The sequence below is a fragment of the Dipodomys spectabilis genome, unplaced genomic scaffold (genome assembly GCF_019054845.1).
Source record: "Dipodomys spectabilis isolate Male_0828 unplaced genomic scaffold, ASM1905484v1 ptg000190l, whole genome shotgun sequence".
In the NCBI taxonomy this organism is placed as follows: domain Eukaryota; kingdom Metazoa; phylum Chordata; class Mammalia; order Rodentia; family Heteromyidae; genus Dipodomys; species Dipodomys spectabilis.
In genome coordinates, this window is record NW_024870867.1 from 1,656,595 (window position 1) to 1,679,446 (window position 22,852).

Below are 22,852 nucleotides of genomic sequence, written 5' to 3' on the forward strand. Positions count from 1 at the left end.
CCAATTTTATCATCTGTACCAGAGAGGAGGGAGTAAGCATTGAAGCTCCCACAGAACTATCATTTTTCATGAGAAGGGGAATCCAAGCTGAACGAGGGACCAAACACAGAGCAGAAGAGTGAGAGAGATGGTTGTGCTATCTCTATAATAGATGTGCAGATCAATATATAGAAATACTTCCTCAGTTTCAAGTACAAAGTGAAAATAAATAGGTTATAGTAAGCAGTAAAAATGCAGCAAGCATGTACATACTTTATAACCACCTTCATATTGCCAGTCAACATTAAAATCATAGGGTTCCTTTGCAATATGGCATCAGCAAGACAGGTAAGAGTTCAGGGCCTTGTGCTTGCTAGACATGTGCTCTACTTCTGAGTGTTTAGCTAAGATTTTAAAAAATTTAATCCTAGTTTAGCTGTTGTTCATGTATCAGTCATAGTTTTGATGTCCATTACTTTTCCTCTTCACTGTTATTTTGTGTAAATTCTTGTGATAAACCTGACATGACATATTTTATCTTCTTAAAAAATATAATGTATATGTTATAATATATAGATATATGTGTATATTGACAATATACAGCTATATTTTAGGCAGAGAATGCCATAGAAATTATGGCATTATTTTAACATCCTATTAAATATAAATCTCCCAAAATAAATCTTTACAATATGTATTTAAGTAGAAACAAATATAAGTATCCATAACGCATGAACTTAGATCCTACTTGTAAATATTTATATTCTACATGTTCTAACCCAGGCTAGCATAAAGATGGCTTCTTCACAGCCGAGAAGAGTCATCTACACTAGAATAATATTACAGGTAAATGGTCCATACTACTAGCACAGATGCTGTTTCATCACTTAGAGACATTTCATTTGTCCATCTTTCCTGGATTTCTTCCTTTAAAGAATATGCTAAGCCAAACTGATTGCTGACATAAAAATATTATAACAAGATTGCATTTAATGTGCACCTCATGGGAATTTGTATGTCAATTTAATCCTATGCATTTGAAAAGTTGAATAAATAAAAAGCAGCTATCTGGCATGAATAATGCCATGAAATTGAGTCTGAGTTCGCATTTCCAAATATGGGGGAAAAATGAGATTCTTTTTGCCCATCATTACTATGATGACAATTATAAATGGACCTATAATGAATATTAATTAAATGAATATTAAGTAATGACACTGATGAAACATTTATTGAGGACTGACATTGTCCTTTATGCTCACTTATTTTTGACAAAAAAGAAAACTACCTAGACAAGAGCCTTTGGTAGATTATATAAAGGATTTCCAGAAAATACATCGTTTCATTAACTATAAAGAGGTAAATGAGAAAGCAGGGGTAAAGCAGCCAGAGATATAAAATAAAATACTGAAACTGGGTGCAGCAAGATACATCCTTATTCAAGTGTTCACACCTCTTCTCAAGACTCCACGTTTTGGGAACTTTTATAACTAGCTTGGGGAATAACGCAACAGAGAACACATCCAAATTTTAGTATCAGATGAAAGAATTCAGATGCCTCCTTCCTTCCTCTCATTGACTGGTGTTTCTCACTGCAGTTGTCATTATTAGTTCTCAGTAGACAGAGACAAGTGATAGAAGAAACTAGAAGCTCCCACAATACTTGGGGTGTGAAGAAGAAATACATACCCTACTTCACGCCCTAACAGACCTTCTGACATTCTGAGGAGCAATGACTTAGTTTAACACATGCTCTAAGGAAAGACTTCACATATTTCATGCTATTTAAGACTTAATCACCATATTTACAATGTATAATGCAGAATTCTTAAAATTGTCTAAAAGTAAGATCGGAAGAGAAGCTAGTGTGGCATATGGTTGTCTGAGGGTGTTGTACGTAGAGATACGTAGGATTCTGCTTCTGTAACATCACTACGTGGCCACGCCACAGATACCGTGTAGAAGGAAGAGATGTGGGACTCACATCATTGGAAGCAAATTTAATGAATATATGTGAATTTAAATTTTCTATTTTCTTCTTTGAGAACTAAGAAGCTCCACCATTTGCAAACTCTATTTTTAATGATGAATTGGCTGTAATAGTAAAGAAAATATCCTAGGAAGAACATAATACAGTGGGGACACAGGGAACATAATATTTACTGTATTTACTGTTTAACATAAAAACTCGTCTACCTGTGATTCATACATGTAATCCTAGCTACTCAAGCAGCTTAGATCAGAAACAGCCATTCAAAGCCAGCACAGGCAGGAAAGCCCATGGAAATCTTATCTGGAACTACCAAAATTGTCCGGAGTGGAGCTGTGGCTGAAGTGGTTAGCCTTGAGCAAAAGAAACTCAAGGACAGCATCCAGGCCCAGAGGTCTGGGCCCAGCCTAGGATAAGCATATTAAATTTTTAATTAATTATTTTTAAAAAGTAAAACATTTCTACCTAATCAATATTACTTATTATTTACTCCACTAGTATATTTGTATAAAATCTGAGAAAAAAATCAACTAAAACTAATTTTAAAAGCTTTCAATATTTATCCTAAAATACTTTTTTAGAAACCATTCAAATTATCTGTTTCTTTATCTGAAGTGTTCTTAAACAATTAAGTAGTATAAATTTTTACATTATAATGTAAAAAAAATGTGTGGGAAAACAAAAAAAACTGTATTAATGGAGAATAGTCAGGTGGAGAGAAACCATTATTTATAATGATTTTCACTGCTATGTCACCTATAACAACAAAAGAAGAATCTGGAAAAGTGCAAGATACATTGTTTACTATATATATAAATGCATGTGTTTGTGTGTGTGTGTGTGTGTGTGTGTGTGTGTGTAGAGAGAGAGAGAAAGACAGAGAGAGACAGAGAGAGAATGGTTACTGGGGTTTGAACTCAGAGTCTTGTGCTTGCTAGGCTGGCATTCTCTCACTGAGTCATACCTCCAGTTCTATTCATCACTAGTTATTTTTAGGATTGGGTTTAAGTTCCTGCTCAATATGTACACATGTGGATGATATAATTTTTGAAGATCATTTATATATATAAGAATAAAATATCAGATTATATTAACTGTGAGAAGTAATGATTTTCTTAAAACCAGGCCTTAGCTGGGCACTGGTGGCTCACACTTGTAATCCTAGCTACTCAGGAGGCTGAGATCTGAGGATCACAGTTCAAAGCCGGCCTAGGAGACTCTTTATCTCCAATAAACCACTAGAAAACCGGAAGTGGTACTGTGGCTCAAGTGGTAGAATGCTCACCTTGAGCTGAGAGCATCCAGGCCCAGAGTTCAAGCCCCATGACCAATCAAAAACAAAAACAAAAACAAAAAAACAAGCCTTAAACTTTATAGCAAGCAAGAGAGTATGGAATCATTCCAGGGCAGTTAATGAGAGTTCATAGACTGAAAAGGCTCAAGGGCCATCAGTTTGAGCAGATTAAGCAATTTTGTAGGCAGAGCAACTTCATTAATTTGTTTAAAGTATGAGCATTTAAATAGTTAAGAGGTGTAATAGTCAATGTATTTACTCTATTATACAAAAGTGACCTTTAAGTCTTACTTAGGAAGGCGAGGAAAATTCTAAAATTAAGTGATTTAAGTTGATTTATTAACATATACAAGATTCCAAAGGCTTGAGCGAACAGGTGTACTTATGAAAGTACAAGTAGTTCAATTATCCTTGATTTCTAGTGTCTAAGGAGGTTTGTGAGAGACTGGGTATATTGAGCCAGTTAAAGAACCTTGTTTACCATAGCAGAGACTTTAGAATTCAAATAAGGAATCACTAAAAATACCTTATGCATCAAAGAAACATACAACATTTTTATTTTACAAAGTGGACAGAGGAAGCAGGTTGGAAATATATCAGAAGTAGGTAGTTCTGAAAGAATGCTACTGGGACAATCTTGAGTAAAATTCATCAGAATGGCATATAAGATCATTACAATTGAGTCAAAAGAATGAGACCCATTAAGAAATTACAATAGGATACTTAATGGCTAGTATATTAAGACAAGGAATCCACAAGGATTATGGGACTTCAGATGGAGAAGTTGAAGGGAGGGCAGACAAATAGGAACTCTCTGCTGGAATTTGGGGAAAGTATGGGGGCAGAAAAATCTTAGTTTGTAGTTCCGAAGTGCCAGTTACCCTTAGATTCCACTCTTGAATTGCCATTTATTGTCATGGGACACAGGAGGGTTTACTTAATTCTTTTATTTCTCAGTTTCCACAAATGTAAAATGGAGATCATGTTTATCTTATAGGTTACTATGAGTTAGTTGCCTGTGCACCTTATCCTCCTGGGTAGTTAGGATTATAAATACAAGTCCCTACCACCTGGTTTATTGTGAGTTTTAAGTAGATTTATGCATCTCATTACTGATAACATATCCCCCTTCATAATTTCAGCTCAAACTGAGTTCATTCTCATAACTTGAAACCATTCACCTTTTGTCTAGTAAGTTTTGGCTTTACTATAATCTATAATTGTATTTGTCCTGGCTAACTGCACCACACTCTTTATCTCCTTAACGCGTCACACTTTCCAGCTTGTATTCATTCCAGAGTCAATCCTTATCATCACTGCTATGCAAAGAAACCTCTGCTCCAAAGCTTCCCTTTCTTCATCATGATTGAAAATGCACAATGTCTAATGAGACTGTATGTGTGTGCTGTGCCTGTTTTCTATCTAGAGCTGGAACTTAGCTGGAGACATATAGCTGAAATAGACTGCTTGAATCTTTCTAAGACTGTTCTAAATCCATGATGATTAAATAGAGGTTGCTATTCCCTAGTGCTCAGCTCAGGGGTGTATTCCCTTTGTCCTTTCGTTTCCCCCTTCCCTAGGTGACTGCTGTGTATTTGAATTGTCACACTTCTAACTTTCTTAAGCATCCTAAGTGTCAGCCAGTGACCCCCCCAACTTCCTGTGTTGCTCTAGAAGTAGCAGTGGCGAGTCATTTTTCCCCCTACCTTGCCCTCTCATCATAACAATTAAATTGTACTTCTCAAAATATAAGCCTGGTCATTCTCTTCTGGTCAAAATCCATGAATGGTTTTCTACCTCATTCCAAATAAAAGCTAAATATCTTATACTATCTGAAGTTGCCTTAAACAATATGGAAATCAGTGAAGTCTTTGACCTTCTCCTGTACAATTTGGACAGCCACTAATTTCCTCAATTTCTGATTGTACTCACACGGCAGCCTATGTCTCCTGACATTACAGTCTGTGTCTTTTCTAGTTCCTCTCTACTCCTTCATCCTCATTTATCTCTTCGGTGAACTTTTCTTGAATGTCTTTTTGGTAATTTCAACCTTAGGTTTTCTTTTCTTTGCCTGTTTTAATTTTGCCCTTTACATTGAAATACAACCAGTATTTTTGATTGGATAATTGGTAAAGTATATATAACAACATTTTGATATTGTTAAATAGATATACATGGAAACATATTTTGAACTGACATTCTGCATTAGTAGGCCTCACAGACCAGCCCAAATAAACAATGGAGTTTTTCCTGTTAAGTGCCATTTAAACTGAAAATGTGAAGGAAACAGACCTTTGCTTTCCTAAAAGGGAAATCTAGTTTATGTAAATCAATATCATAAGGAAGCTCCTTCTGCTTCATTTCTTATTTAAAAAGCAACTAGATGATAACCAACCAGCATCTTTTCTTCTTTTCTTCCATTTGTTTCCCTGTTCACACTTCACAAAATCCGCTGCTCTGCTAAGGCCCAATGAGAGTTCTCATTTTATTTTGCAAAATGGAGGCTGCATTGATTCGTGAATCACAGATAAAGGCTAATCAGGTTGTTGTAGGCTAATTTGTTGTTATAATTTCATTCTTTAGAAACATACATATGTAATATAGAATGATTTCTAGAGTCAAGAAAATTAACATATTTTTCTGTCGAAAAGTTAACATTTATTTGATGTGGTAACAGCCTCAGAGTCTAATCTTCTGGCAAATTTCCAGTGTATAATACAATATTATAAATTAGAGTCACCATTCTATATACTAGATCTCTAATTTGTCCTGTGTAATTAGAACTTTATATGCTTTGGGTATATTCCTTTCCTTGCTTGCCAAGAATTAGGGACCACCATTCTATCACTATATATTTAACTTCAACTAGGTCTTAATTAATTTACTTATATTTATTATTGTGTCATTTACCCCACTGAAGTGTAAAAATCTATAAAGCTAAACATTTGTTTTTACATTTTCCATTGAGTTTTGTTTTTTTTTTGGTTGGTGTGGGGCTTGAACTCAGGGCCTGGGTGTTTCCCCTGAGCTTTTAAATGGCTCAAGATTAGCACTATACCACTTTCAGCCATAGCACCACTTCAGGTTTTCTCAGGTTAACTGGAGATAAGAGTCTCAAGGACATTCCTTCCCAGGCTGGCTTCGAGCCAAGATCCTCAGATCTCAGCCTCCTGAATCCTATAGGATTATATGTGTGGTGCCCAGCACATTTTACTATTTAATTTCCATACTAATTGCAAATACTAAACATTCAATTAATGTTCATTGTATTAATTACTTAATATTTTGGTCCAGATTATAGTTCTGATATACATAACAGTGTCTAGTTTAGTATATGTGTTCAGAATATAAGATTACTCATTGTAACATAAACTATTTACACAAGATTCCATTGGGATGAAAGTTAGAAGTGTAAAGCTGTGATTAGAAAAGCTAGACTAAAGAATGCACTGACACTGCCTAAGAAAGACACTAAGCAAAATATCCAAAAGAAAGAATGTGCAATATGACAGAAGCAAGTTAAATGTTGACATTTTTGAAGATGAAATGGTCACTAATTGTCAAATACTTTGGAGAAGAGAGGACTAAATAAACACAAACATTAGCATGGAAACCATGATTAACATCTGAGGAATATGAAAGATGATACTCAAACTTGAGAACCAGAAGGATCTAAATGTAGCAAGGGTTTGCAAGACTGTTACAGTAAACAGTAATAACATAATGAATTCCTTCTGTTTTTGAGTTTGTGTGGCCACAAATAGACAGGGGTATCTACTAACCAGAGTGTCAATATACAATTGCAAGTAAGATGGCATTGCATATTTAATCTTACGGTTAAAATCTGAGATTAACAATTCATCTAAAAGAGAAAGTTTCCTCATATTTTTAAGGATGAATAAACATAAGGTAACTTAGTTAAAATGTGTAAATAATGTAAACATTTTAGAGATCTTTCCTCTTTAAGTAGCTCTTTAAAGACATAAAACAACAATAAAGTAGCCTAAAAATGTATCATTTTTATTATTCTTAAGTAAACTCCTTAAAACTTCCTTAATTAACCTCTTTACATGAAGAAAGGAAATTTAGAATTACTTATTACTATTCTCTTCAATATGGAAGTATCTTCTTTTCCTCTATTTCTATACTTTGAAAAAATAAAGCATTTTTTTCAAGTAACTTTTAAATAAATTCATGTAAAATACAACCAGCATTTTACAGATAATTACAAAATGAATCATAAGTGGTACAAATTGAGTAATTTGATTAATTTCTAGGTTGACCTTTACAAAAGTATTTGTCTAACATCTCTCAGTTGTTACTTATTTTTTCTGCAGTAAACCATAAACCAGACATTGAATTTCCATATTGTGTTAAAAATGAGAACCATGTCATAGACATAAAATAGTTTTGCAAAATAACTAGCATAGTGGAAACAATTTACATTTTGAAAATAATGTTGAATATTTGAATATTTACTATTCTTATTGAGGTAAATTCTCAAGTTAACTTCCCTCATGCATTTCCAGTTCTGTATTCATAGAGTAATTAATTTACAGGTAGTTAAATTTATTGTTCAATTAAAAAATAACAGCTAATGGTGGGGAATAGCATTTTTCAAGGTTGGTGCCATCATTTTAGGCAGCCTATGACCTAACTAAGACACCTCAACACGGTAGATATATAATGTGCAACCCTGGCAAAATTGCCCATAAGAGTAACTTCATTATTCTGGGAAGCTAGACCAATAAAGCATATGAAATGTATATGCCCTGTCCATACAGTTTCTGGTAAGTACAGTTTGACTAAGTGATAAAATCTGAGTCTGCCTCAGTGAAAGCATACCTTCCTTTACTACAGAGTAACTTGTGATGTAAAGGAAAAAGGAAATACAGTGAGCAAAGTTGCTCTGCTCTGAAGTAATGATGTAGTTTGGGTCTATGTAGTTCTGCCTTGATTTATGGGGAAAAAAATCACTTCTGGAAGCATTTAGTGCAATAGAGTACTAATTAGGCAGAGCATCCTCAAGTTACAGCAGAATGATAAGGGAAAACTCACCAGTACCACTGGACAGATTGTTGTGGGTGGTAAAATATGGTCCTTCAAAGGCCCACAGTCACATTCAGGTTTCAGATGAGAAGCACATTTGTTATGCAGCTAGAAGAAGAGAAAGGGGGTAACATCAAATTCTATACAACAACAAACAAAGGCAGATGATATTTCAACTGAGAGATAGCAATACATATAAAAGTACATTAAAAAGAATTTCAAGAATAAGTAACAGGATCTTGAAGGGATTTTCATTATGTTTTCCACCTTAAATTACATATTAAGCCACTTTCTTGGCACAGCCTATGTATTTCTCAATTCTCAAACATTTTTATATTAAAAATGTACACTAAGGAAGCCTGATTTCTTTGACAAACACAAATTCTTGTCCATTGCAGTCCATTGCTTGTCTCTTGACATTATCTTGAAACCACTGTGCACTGTGGATGATTTTTTTTTGACCCTCCTGTTTTCTCAAAGTCATTCCAAAGTGCACAGCTCAGTATGGGGCATAATTGATCCCATCATTAGTTTTAACTTTGTAATTCAATATGTAAATGTAACCCGAGATTCATCTCAGTAGGAGCAGGATATAAATAAAAGAAGATGATTATGATTATAAAATTTTATCTTTATATTGTATTTATTAGCCTGACAAAAGTTAGCATATAATCATATAATGTGCTATTTATTTTTACAGTATGTTGGAAGCTAAACTGGTATTTTTTATCCACATTGATCAATTTAAAGTAAGGTGTGATGACGTTGTGGATGGAGTAGTATTTTTTAAGCTATAGTGGTAATTTTTATTGGAATCACATAAATTTGATATAAAAAAGAAATGCTTAAAGGTATGTAGGCATTTCTAGGAATTTCTTCTTCTTTCACTCAATGTCAACTTAATGCAAATTATTCATACTGTAGGAAAATTAAATATTTGAATAGGCAATGGGTCTTATTTAAAACAATAACAACAACAGAAGCAGCACTATTCCATCGCCCTTACCTATTCAAGCCTTGACTGTCTTAACTTACCTTCATAAGCAGTTCATTACCAACCAAGCATAAATGTCTGAGTGTTAATTTACTCTTGGTGATGGAACTGTAGTGAAGAGGTATTTCCCTGGTCTTAGAATTACACTACCTTCCTACCTCAGATTTCCTTCTGTATGTATTATAATTCATGTAAATTAGGCTGCATTATATAAAATAAAAATACCTACTTTATATGCTTCACAGAAGCACATAAACTTTGTTTTTAATGATTTTTTATTATCAAGTACAGAAGGGTTACAGTTAAATAAGTTGATAAGTACATTTCTTGTCAAACTTATTACCTCTTCCCTCATTTTTCTCCTACTTTCCCTCATCCCACCTTCCAAGTTGTCATATAAATGTCTTTATATTCAAAAAAGGTGTGGCTCAACCATCTTATTACTTCATCAAAATAACATTATTTTAAAAGATTTCAGTAGTTCATTGGACTTTAAATAAATTGTAGTCATAAATCTTTGCATTTAAAATGCTATAGGATGAATGGGGTCCCCGAAAAACTGATATGTCCAAGTCTTAACTCTTGATAAGGGAGAATAAATAAACTGGTCTTGAAATAAGATCTTGGTAAATGCATTCAAGATAAAGTCATCCTGGATTATGTTTGGCCTTATTGAATCTTTTTAAAAAGAAAGAAATCTGAACAGAGAGATACAGACCAAAAGGAGAGAAGGCCTGATAACAACAGCAGAGACAGATATCATCAAGGAGTGCTGAGTCCCTGGAAGCTAGGCAAAGGCAAAAGACTTTTCTTTCAAGCTTCAGAGGGAGTATCCTGACTTTTATTGTGTGGTTAGACTCCAGTGTTATGACAATATATTTCAGCTTTTTAATTTTTTTTATTCTTATTTATTTAGTCCTGGGGCTTGAACTCTGGATCTAGGCATTGTCCCTTAGCTTCTTTCATTGCTCAAGGTTAGTGCTCTATCATTTGAGCAACAGCTGCACTTCACAGCGTTTTTGAGTAGTTTATTGGAGATAAAAGTCTCACAGACATTCCTGCCTACCTGGCTTTGAACCATCATTCTCAGATCTCAGCCTCCTGAGTAGTTAGCTAGGATTAAAGGTATAAGCCACTGGAACCTGGCTTTAATTACTTAATTTCTGTCTTTTTGTTTAAAAAGCTCTAGAAAACCAACACACTAAGCACTATGAAAGCTAAATTAGGAGCAGAGGTAAATGTACTTAATATGGTTGTCACAGCGATAAAGAGTTTGATAAAATTAATTATGCACATTATTTTGTTTTTTTGGGTCCGGTTGTGGGGCCTGAACTCTGGGCCTGGGCGCTGTCCCTCAGCTCTTCAGCTCAAGGCTAGCACTCTACCACTTGAGCCACAGCACCACTTCCGGCTTTTTTCTTTTTGCTTATGTGGTGCTGAGGAATCGAACCCAGGGCCTCAGGCATGCAAAGCAAGTGCTCTACCACTGAGCCACCTTCCCAGCCCTATGCACATTATTTTAAAATAGGCAATGCAAGTTCTAAGAACTCTTCGGAAGTGGCAAAATAAGAGATGAAAATCTCTATGGGTTGAGAAAGAGAGAGAGAGAGAGAGAGAATTGAATTTTTAATTTTTAATTTCGATGACACCTCAAAGCCACACATGACAGCAGTACCCACAAATACCTCAGGCTCTTTTGTGACTCCACTCCATGCATCTGCAACATGAATAATAAATGAAATTATCACTTTACTCCATGTTTAGGAAAGAATTGAGGGCTCAGAATCATGCAGTTGGTAAGGTGACCAGACTATATGTTAGGGTATAACTGTTCATGTCAGTATTGTAGGGATTCAGAGTTCAAGAGCTCACAATAGAGTCCATGAAACACTAGCCTCTGTTGGGCTAAAGTCATTTATATTTTCAATGAGAGGTACTAGGTGATACAGGAACAATTACATAATAGGCTTACAAAGAACTAAATAAGACCAGATGGAATTTTCCAGTTTGGTTGTCACCATGTTCCATACCCTGAGTTCTATGTGGGTGGGTGTAGGAATGTCAACAAAGAGTTGGGTCTGTAAGATCAAAAAACCCACATTATCTTCAATGGAACTGAGACACACAATGAAAGGAAATTCTCTGGAAGAAAAGATCAAGAAATATCTGATGCTTTCATTAAAAATCTAGCTGATGATTTCATTCGAAATCTAGCAGCTAGCAACTATATTGGAAAGACTTTATGTCAAAGTAGAGGCGGTATGTTGACAGCACTGACATTCTAGAAACTTGAAGGCAAATGTGCACAGTAGATGTAGCTAACATGTCATATCGCTCAAGAGACATACTTGACAATGAAACAGAGGATCTGAAAACCAACGAGGAGATGTGTGTCCCTGAAGTCATCATGTGTATGTATCAAGAATAAAAGTGAGCATCATTCTTGTATCACTCTTGCTGTGCACTTAAAATTGCTCTAAAGAATAAAATCTATTTCTAAAAGCAAATATCCACAAAATTAAAAATAGAATTAAAAATAATAGTACATTTTCTTTAGATTGTTATAATATTTTATTTTTCTTATCAGGTACTGTTTATGTGGAACTCTTCACCCTAATCCTATGGTAATTTTCTGCATTCATGTTATCTTTCAATAACATGATGGGGAAAAGAGTGAAAATCATTAACAGAGACAAGCTGCTGACGTTGGTACCTTGACTTGAGTGTGGTCCTCCAATTTCATGTGTTAGAAACGTATCCCCCAAACTTGTTGGAAACAGTACCTTCATGGTACAATTGAGAATTGGAGATGAGATCTTCAGGGTATAGTTGGAATTAGATGAGCTTATGAGGAAGAGCCCCCTGTAATGAGATTAGTGCTCTCACCAAAAGACCAAAAGTGATCAGCACATCTGCTGCATTGCCATGTAATGCCTTTTGCTGAGGCAGAATGTAGCAGGTATGTTCCTCCAACATGAGACTTCTCAGCCTTTAGAATATAAGAAAATATCTCTTTTTGCTATAGATTACCCAATCTCTGATATTTTATTGTAGCCAAACAAAATGAATTAAGACAACTTAACACCATGTCATTTCATAGACAAGAAATTGAGAAAAAGGTATAGTGAAATTGAGAAAAAGGTATAGTGAATTTGCTCAGTGTGAATGAATGCTGAAGATAGATTGTATGTTGAAGGTAACCTAAGTCAACGACCACTTAAATACAAGATTCTTAATACAAGTAGAGATAAAGCAGAACACTGATGATTCCCACCTTGTGAGCAAAATAACCAATGACATAAAGTTTATTTTTTAAATGCCGCTCACAATTAGTGTTGCATTTCCTTTTTACAGTAAGACAGAATTACTTAGATTATTACTTCTATCGGTCTAGAAATTGTCATTCAGTTCAGAATCTAGGAAAATCATATAATGTGAACCAGTTATTCCTGGAAGTGAATAACTTGGAAATAATTTCAGAGTTTATAAAAGCTCCCAGTAGCACCTAATTTAGAGCCAAATCTATGTTTACTGCAAAAATCTGTCTCATGTTTGGGAGAAAAAGAGGGTGTATGTGTGTGGGAAGTGTGTGTGATTTTGGGGTGGGGTAGAGAAAAAAATGAATGTACTGGAATCTATTGGTGAGAAATTGAACATTAGAATTAGAGAAATAAATAAGTGGGAGAAAGAAGCTTCTGAAGGATTGTATCACTATTCATGCATTCCCTGGTCTATAATACTTCATACATTTGAGATATATTCTTAATACTGGCATTCACTAAAGCATACACATGTCTATGGCTTTCCAAACTTGTCAGCACATGTTTAGGAAATTGGTACTTCCAGAAAAAGGGTGTTCTTATATGATACTAGAAATTAGTAATTAACACTTTAAAATACACATTCTCTTGATAAGTCCAAATAAAATGTATTAACCTCCCATCCTGGTAATTTTTATCTAACGAACCTTTATCTATCTCAGTGTGGGAGAGCTCACAACACTGTCTAATGGAAAGTCAGGGAAATATACTTAGCAGAAATACTCAGGATGAACAGTGGAGTCAAAAGGATGCAGAATGAAAGAAAGCAGGAGAAGGAGAGGAGAGTCACAGAGAATGTTTTGCTTGGCTCAAAGTATTAAAATAAAAAGTACAAAAAGTAGTTCTGTAAATGGAAGGAGATGGTTAACCATTGTACTTATTCACGACTTTCCTGTTTTAACTCTTGAGTAGTTAAATTTATAAAAGGAGATAAACTTTAAGATCTTAGCTACCTATCTACAAGGTAGAGAGTTACTATAATGCCATATGCAAACACTACAATGACTGAATGAAACACGAGTGTGAAAATGTTTTATTTGCTTATCTTAATTGCCTAACAATGTATATTTAAGTATGATTCAATGATATTTTCAAAAATTGAAATGGGATCCATGGTTGAGATTCCATATTTAATAGTAGGAAAGATAATATATCAGCCACTGAAGTGATTTAATTGAGGATTTACTTTAAATTCAGGACTCTGTCAACTCCTAGTGATGGGGAGAAAGATGTGTTCCATCAACCTGCAGCTGGAGCAGACTGCAGTCAGTCCAGCAGTATAAAAAAAGTTAGCAGGAAACAGTAAACTATTGGAGAAGAATTTAGTTAATCCCTTGCTTGACAAACAAAATAGAGGGTAGGAAGGAATACTAAAAAGAGGAATTATTAGCATCAAGGAAAACCTCGAGAAAGGCATAGAACTTTGTTCCTGAGATTCAGGAAGAATGTAAGGCCGGTGGATTCATGTGATCTTCCTGTACCATAGCCAGCAGACATGCCTTGTTGAAGAGACTGTGGGAAAGGAACTCCTGTAGACTGGGCTCATGTTCAGTCTGTCTTGAGAAGCAAAAATGAAGTTAAAACAAGGCAGTATTGAGGGCTGAGTTTATCATTACAGAACTATCATAGGTTTGCTGAAAAATTAGTATTTTTGGAAGATTATTTTGGAGGTAGTGTGAAGCCTGCATTATAGAGAAAGTACCTTCTGTCAAGGAAAGAAGCCAAGAGATTTTGACTCTAATCTAGGCAGGAGGTGCTAAAAGTTTACACTGGGGTTGTGAATGTGGAGACAAAAACCCAGATCTGGGAGAGAAAGTTTTGAAAGGATAACTCAAGCAATGGTATAAGTGAGATGTGAAGGCACAAGACAAGAGTAAAAGATATTCACTTCTATTTCAAAAGTCAGCTGTCGATTGTAAGTGGCTGGCAACATTTACCATGTGTGATAAAGAAGACTTTTAGTATTTATACTTTGTGAATATAAATTGACCACACTGGCTGACAATTGGATGACATTCAGGGCCACAAAATTCTGGATGCCTTAGTATTGCAGATGCTGTTCTGACTTAGACTGGTCAGATCTTTCCAGAGGCAACACAGAAAGAGGATGATGACTCACCACGCTGGCGTTGGGCACCCATATGGCATCTCACATACCACACATGTACATGAATGTTATTACTGAGAATACACTGATAAGATGTCCTTTCTTAATGCATCCACACAGATTTTTTAAATCTGTTTATAACAATCCTATAATAGGTCACATGAACTTGACATTAGAAAGTAAAACATTAGCCAACATTTGCTGTATATGAGGGGTCAAAATGATTACACTAATAAGTGGTAGAGATGATCTTATAGTCTGGTTGTACCCAGGTGCCAGTAGCTCACACCTGTACTCCTAGTTATTCAAGAGGCTGAGATTTGACGATTGAAGATCAAAGCAATCCAGGGTAGGAAAGTTCATGAGGTTCTTATCTTCAATTAACCACAAAGAAAGCTGGAAATGAAGGTGTAGCTCATCTAGCAGAGTGCTAGACTCCAGCAAGAAACCTCAGAGACAGCACAACTCTAGAATACACACATACTCACACACACACACACACACACACACACACACACACACACACACACACACACACACTCTGCTTCTCTTGAAAAAATCATAAGCAAAACAATAGTACAGAGTTGGGAAAAACCTTGACATCAAACCAGGCTTCATTTTCTGTTCTTTCCACAATCAAACTCCTGATGGAATCCATTCAGAAATGTCTCCTGAAGTCACCATTGACTGTGTTGTATGCCACCAAGATGGCAATCAAGTAACCTTGCATCAACCAACATTACTTTTAGAACAGCATGAGAATAAGATGCAGTTCCTCGGGAGCCATTTTTCAAGACCAAATCATTTTATATTAAAATTTAATACAATAGCGCTAGAGAAAAAAAAAAACTCCGAAAACTCGGAACGCATGAATATTTTGAAGTAAATGTATTCTGTGTCACCCAGGTACCAAATCAGTATATTAAAAAATTATACAAATAGAAAAGTGGTTTGAAAAACAAAGAAGAGAGGAATTCTGATATTTTTTAAATCGCAGATTATGTTAAAATTAAGAGGTAGCTAGTCAAAGATGAACTCTGGAAAAGCAAGAAGTATACTTCCTACAAGAACAGGAAAGCATTTCTTCATGGTTTATTGGTGATCCTTCTTTCCTCTTCAGAGAAATTTCTCTTTTAAGTCTTCAGCCCACTTATTTATTGGACAGTTGTTTCTTTGAGGATTCATTGTTGGGGAATTTAATCTTTTGAGTTTCAGGTATATTTTAGATATGAGACCCTTGTCCATTGTATGGCTAGTGAAGATCTTCTCCCAATCGTGGGCTTTCTATTGTGTAGTTATGGAGATCAGAGGAAAGGGATGGTAGGGAAAAACAAAGGAGAAGGCAACAATGCTTGATAAGAAATGTACTCATTACCTTGCTCATGTAACTGTAACCCTCTGTATAGTATTTTCACAATAAAAAACTTATTTATAAAAAGAACTTGAAATAAATGTTATTTTGTCAACAATGAACAAAAATCCAAACTTTAATATATTTTTTATAAAAAGAAATTGTGGTCTTCTTATAACTGAGAATCCAGTATGTTTGAGTAATTCATGTTTAATTTAAATCATTGTTAGACATTTTATTGCAATAATCAAACACTTCAGAAACTAAAGCTCTCTTTTCATAATTGAGAAAAATTTCCAAATGGAAATGTAATTTAAATGAGTAATAACTGAATGTGATTGAAGAAAGTTTGTTCATTTTTCCAAAATGTACTTAATTATATTTTTGAAATGTCAGTTTTTTTCCTTATTATGTGTGTGTATGTGTGTGTATGTGCGCACACACGTGCATATTAAGAATGTTGTTTAACCTGTGGATTGATTGTGGAACATTGAACTAATACTGAGTAACTAATCTGCTTAACTATTCAGTGCCCCCTGCTGTTTTATTCTGACCAAAGAAAGAATATTAGTCCTACACTAGAGTACTAATACTTTGTGTTTAAAAAAGGCAAAAAGGCAGGTAAAGAGAGAGAGGAAGGAAGAACAGAAAAAAAGAAAGAAGGAAAGAAAGAAAGAGAGAGATAGAAATGAAAGAGAGAAAGCAAGCAAGAAAGCAAGAAAGCAAGGAAGGAAGGAAGGAAGGAAAGAAAGAAAGAAGGAAAGAAGGAAGGAAGGAAGGAAGAAAGAAAAAGAAAGAAAGAAAGAAAGAAAGAAAGAGAAATGGAAGGAGGGGGAGAGAGGGAGGAAAGAAAGGAAAGAAGGAAAAGGAAGGAAAGAAGAAAGGAAGGAAAGGAGGGAAAGAAAGAAGCATAGTAGCAAAACTCTATATTCTGATTAACATTTTCGCACTCCATTATCAAAAATAACTGTGCTACAAAATCTATATTTTCTAGAAACTAAAGAAGAAACTATGGAAATATCTAGTTACTGCGTGTATTTCAAAAAAAAATATTTGTTGTGATTTTACATTCACCAAAACCTATTGAAGTCCTAGCGTTTCCTGTGAAAAGCTAATTTATTTCTCCTTTCTTCATTGTCCATAATCCTAAAAGTGAATATTTACACTGAAATCTTTTATTTCTCAATTTCAGATTTAATTGTTGGAGCAGTGTAGCCACAAAGTGGGATAAACTGTTAGATGCACATTTAGAAGCATCAGGACCTAAGATACAGACTTCATTTCTTTGCCTATTTTGAGCTGAGCCCTTTAATTGGCCTCCCTAAGAATGTCCTGAGCATCATGTCACAACTATCTGGTGGTTTTGCCATCACTGTTGACAACGGTTTTGTGCTTCTGGATCTATGACAACAAATCTGAGCCTCTGTATCTATCCTTGAAGGCCAGATGAAGTTAGAAGCTTCAGTCACTCAACAGTATTGATGCTAATATCCAGGAAACGTTTCTATGCTATCAGGACTGTCAGACAGCAGCCGAGGAGAATGCATTTGCACACGTTACTCACTGTGATCTGACACCACACACAGTGTAGTCCTGTCAGCCCCTGGTAACATTTCACTGTTTTGTGGCACTTATCACACTTGGTCGGGCAGTTGCCTTCAACCCAGTAATGGTGCATGACCTGGAACAGAACAGCAGTACTGTGGTAAGAGAAGGCATCTCTATGCACACCGTCAGAAAGCAAGCAGAGCCCACACACTTACATCTGTGTTCTTTTTGGACTTCACATAGGTCTTGATGCAAGAAGAAGGGGCTCTAGCCACACAGCGTTCGTGGACTGTGTATTTACAGACTGAAAAGAAACAGGTACACAAATTCAGAGAGAATCCTGGTCCGGACTGTAATTTTCTAAGGAAAGAATGACATTAACAGAACCTCATTTCATAGCTACTGCTCCCTAATCAATCCAATCAGCCACATCAAGGAAAAGTCCAAGTAGACTGTTTTTTTCTTATTTTTTTGCCATGGAATACAAAAAGCCAATTAGGACAGGAAATATTATGCATGTGAACAACCAAGACTCCTCTATCATAGCATAGCAGGAAATGCTTAATTAAATCAGTCTTCACTCGATTTTTTCACAATAATTCCCAGATGACAAAAATATTAAAAACAAATTGATGAGTGCCAAATGGTGTGGTGTCATTTGCTAGAAAGAAAAGAACTATATTTTGCAAAGTACAGGCATGGCAGTGGCTAGTAAACATGGATATATGAGTTTATGATATTTTGTCTATTGATTTATCTAAGCCTTAAATGGCTGATTGCTCTGTTTCTAGAGAATAGAATCCATTGTACATGCCAGGTCTTCAGGAAATGTTCATCTTTCATTTTACATTATGGCATTGTTTCCCCAAACAACAATCTTTACAAGGCGACATATGGCTTGCATAAGCAAAATGTTATATACAAACATGGAGATGTACAAGCAAATATATATGTTTGTGTATACACAGAATCTGTGCCATAAAATTAAGACATATATTTTTTGGTGTCTTCATGTTTTTTCATCGTTAGAATCTCAATAAAATTAGGAGTCACATATAGGTATTGATTTAAAAAAGTGTAGTATCGAAACTGAGAGTTTTATATTCATAAAGTTAATGTTTGTGTCTGTATGTGTCTGTGTGTGCATGAATGCACATACTATCCAGTATCTGCTTGAATTCAGGACCTTCTACTCTCACTCACTTGTTTTGCTCATTACTGGTACTGGAGACACACCTCCATCCTGAATTTTGCTGGTTAATTGGAGATGGATTCTCTGAGACATTTTTTCTTAGGCTGACTTTCTAAAGTGAGTCTCAGATCTCAGCCTTCTAGGTGATTAGGATTACACCTAGCTCATAATAAGATTTAGCTAACACTAAGTGAAAATGATACTTCCTGATCTATTAATGAAAACATTGTATCTACACTATTTAAAATGTTATCTACACTCTAAAAAATTTCACATCTATGAGTTTCCTTTCCTTTTTCCTTGTGGCAAGGTTGAGGAGGAAAATGTATCTCTGTATTTCTATGTTAATAATAATGTATAGACTATTTCATTCATTGCAATAGTTGATAAAAATTGTGAACAATTACATAAGATATCATTCACTCGTTTGAGAGATATTTTGTTTCACATGCTCTTATCAACAGAATCTACCAGAAAATGTTTCCTTACTTTTAAACTAAGTCATAGAATTTTAAAAATACTATGTCCATGGAATATGTCATATTGTAACTGGCCTTTTGAATATGGCCATGGGCAACCTGTTTCTAACATGATGTGTGGCAAATTTTGTAAACTCTTAAGACATTGCATATATCACAGTAAAATATATTTATTTTAATGTCAGGTAAATACATCTTGGAGGTGTCTTATTAGAGAAAGAAAAATCCCCATATTAATAATGAAAGTATTAGATGAAAAAGAAACTCTGAAAACCACATGCCATATGGAACTCACATTTAAAAATTAGATTTCGTTAAATAAAAAATTAGACATGTCTAATAATCTTGATATTCATTGGGTACCAGTGGCTCATGAATATAGTCCTAGCTACTCAGGAGGCTGAAATTTCAGGAGTAAGACTTCAAGCCAGCCCAGGAAGAAAAGTCGGTAATACTCTTATCTCCACTTAGATACCAAGGTTGGCATTGTATGACTTGAAACTGTGGCTGAAGTGATAGAATGCCAGCCATGAGTGAAAAGCCAAGCAAGAGCGCAAGGCTCTCAGTCCTGGCACAAACAACAAAACAAAACAAAACAGCAAAGACAAAAGAAAACTTCACAAATTAATCACTTCATTCATAGCAGAAAAAGAGTGGAATAATTCCTGGGTTCGTGGAGACCCACAGCCTTGGTGAATAAGGGATGGCTTATTCTCTACATACTCTAGCAGATCATTTGGGAATATAAATTACTTTTAAATACACCACAGGTGGAAAAATACTTAGTTGATTTTATAAATTACCTGTTGCATACTATGTTAGAAAATCCTAACTGGATTATTAAAAAATAAAACAAAACTTGCAAAAATACATGAACTGAAATTATTAAAACAACTTACAAATCATTAGTGCCTTGGATTTCAATATTTGTAACTGGATATAAATGAAAGTCCATTTTTACTCTATTGAGACTGTGTGTGTGTGTGTGTGTGTGTGTGTGTGTGTGTGTGTGTGTTTGTGTGTGTGTCAGTCCTGGGGCTTGAACTCAGGGCCTGGGGCACTGCCCCTGAGCTTCTATCTCTGGAAACACAGCTCCACACTACTCCAGTTTTTTTTCGGGGGGCTAGGCGGGGGAGTGGTAGTTTATTGGCGATAAGAGTCTTCAGGACTTTCCTGCTTGGTCTGGCTTTGAACCACAATCCTTGATCTCAGCCTCCTGAGTAGCTGTAGGTGTGGGACACTGGAGTTGGGATCACTTGACACAAAATTAAAGATTTGGGGTATTTGATTTATGATAGTTAAATCCTCCTGAATAAAGGAGGTGGCATAGACTATAAAACAATCTAAATGAGATACAAATGAGAAACTAGTTGAAAATTTCAAAATAATCCATGAATCTACTACCAATTCCAGTAAACGACGGAAGTAAATGGTGAAAGAATTAGCAAGGGTGTTTCTTTGTCAAAGGAATCATTTCCCCAAGCTAGGGAAAGACAGGTAAAGTTAGAGCAACCTAAGCAATCTGAAACTCCTGGGGAACTGAAATCCCAGAATAGGCAGTGTCTGGAGGGTTTCTGAAACCTCTGTCTCCAGAGAGGCCTATGCCTGGCAGGAGCCTTTCCTGGGGAGCAGTGGGGTGCGGACACTCACAGGAGCAGCAGAGGCCCTGCTTGCCCACGCCGATCAGCATGTTCAGGCAAAGGTTGCAGTAGGCAGGTTTGTTAAAATGCTTGAGTCGCCACACGTGCTGTCCGTCATCCTTCACATTCTGCAGGAGACGTAAGGGAAACAGATTTCACTTAATGAAATCAACAGTAGAAGATGGAAGTGCCAATTAAATTCAGAGCTGGACTGAAGCACTCGAAGACAATCTGTTATTTCATCTCTTAGGCTCCAAGATCGCCACCCAGTCTTCGGAAAAACACGCGTGTGCTGCTGGAATGAGATAGTGCTAACCAAGCTCGGATGCGATAGCAACCCGCAAGTTCTTGCCTGATGTGAATGGTTCCAACAACCTCCCCCAAACTATCAGAATGACCCACAATAGGCCATGTCTGCCTTGCATTTTGACACTCGATGCTCAGCAGGATTACGTGGACAAATGCCTAAAGACACACAGAGAAATGACTCCCGTGGAAGCGTTTGAGGAATGAAAATGCGCAAGACTGTTGATACTTGCTCAGTAATAGAAATATGCAGCATTCAGAATGGTGGCGATTTAGGTCTCCTAAGAAGTTAGAGCAATGGCCTGGACTGTGAAAAACAACATTTTCAAATAAACTATGATGATATTCCAAGTCTTCCTTTCCATATTCCTAATGTTATCATTTAAAATAGTATAATATAAAAAATAACAAATTTTAATAAATACTGAAGGGTCTATTTGCATTCCCACTGTTATAATTGCTCTTTCATAAAATATGAATTTTATTCTCATGGAAAGATGGTAAAAGATTGAAAACATATTACTATATTTATAAAAATCTCTATACTGATTTACCAAACTAGAACCTTGACTTTAAATTCATTCACGATTTTTATTGACACTACTATAATTGTTGTTTACTACTCTAAGTTCTATATAACAGTTACTTCTCTTGTGGATGTTTACTCATATCTGTATAGTTCTAGATTAGAATAAGGGGCAGGGAAGGTGGCTCAGTGGTAGAGTGCTTCCCTTGCATGCATGAGGCTCTGGGTTTGATTCCTCAGCACCATAGATGCAGAAAAAGCTGGAAGTGGTGCTATGACTCAAGTGGTAGAGTGCTAGCCTTGAACTAAAGAGCTCAGGGACAGCGCCCAAACCCAGAGTTCAGGCCCCATGACTGACCAAAAAAAATAAATAAATAAATAAATAAAATAAAAAGAAATATATGTAGTTAATGAACTTTGAGCTGCTTACAAGATCAAATATAACATGCACTTAGAATGTATCATTATTTTTGTTAACCTTGTTTTCTTCATTAAGATGTTGCCCTCATTTTTTAGCCTTATTTTCTCTCTTTTGCTTTCCATTTACCAATTTTCAGGAAACTTAATTGCAACCATCATTCATTGGCATTCAATCAACAGTAGTATACTTTGTGACTTTTCAGAAAGACCAATTAACATATGTCTCAGAAGATATTCTAAATAATTTTTGAGCACCAACTAAGGGCTAGATAAACTAACCTTAATTCTGGAGAGCAGGGATAATGCAATCAAATCTAGAGTTGCTTGCTTCCTCAGTCAGGAGATAAAGCCACCTGATTTAAAATACCAAAGATATCCTATAATAGCTAATTCTTGAATTAGAACCCGAGATGTCAGATTTGTGTCATAATACGAAATGCTAATGAAAATCCTTCCTGGGGAATCATTTTCCCTGAGTCTTTTGAGTTTTGCATGTTTTACAAGTAGGAGCACATTTTTTTTTCAAGCCTTGTGTTAAAGATTCTTGAAAAATAAACAGCCTTGAACAATGGAGAAGTGTCTCCCTCCAGAGGGGAGGCTGACCTCTTGCCTTGTCTCACAATGATGGTTTCTTCCCCTAAGTAAAGGTTAAACAGG

At 35.5% G+C, this 22,852-nt stretch overlaps 1 protein-coding gene across 6 annotated transcripts in view; it reads right to left on the reverse strand.

Annotated features, from left to right (window-relative positions):
- Dgkb (diacylglycerol kinase beta) overlaps positions 1-22,852 on the reverse strand; it is a 547,855-nt gene that overhangs the window by 407,118 nt on the left and 117,885 nt on the right. For all 6 annotated transcript variants that reach the window (XM_042695805.1, XM_042695804.1, XM_042695803.1 and 3 more), the window contains 4 exons: positions 20,954-21,071; positions 17,848-17,936; positions 17,649-17,765; positions 8,322-8,420 (listed from right to left, as the gene is read on the reverse strand). In XM_042695805.1, coding sequence (XP_042551739.1) covers positions 8,322-8,420; positions 17,649-17,765; positions 17,848-17,936; positions 20,954-21,071 — 423 coding nt within the window. The remainder of the gene's footprint in view (positions 1-8,321; positions 8,421-17,648; positions 17,766-17,847; positions 17,937-20,953; positions 21,072-22,852) is intronic.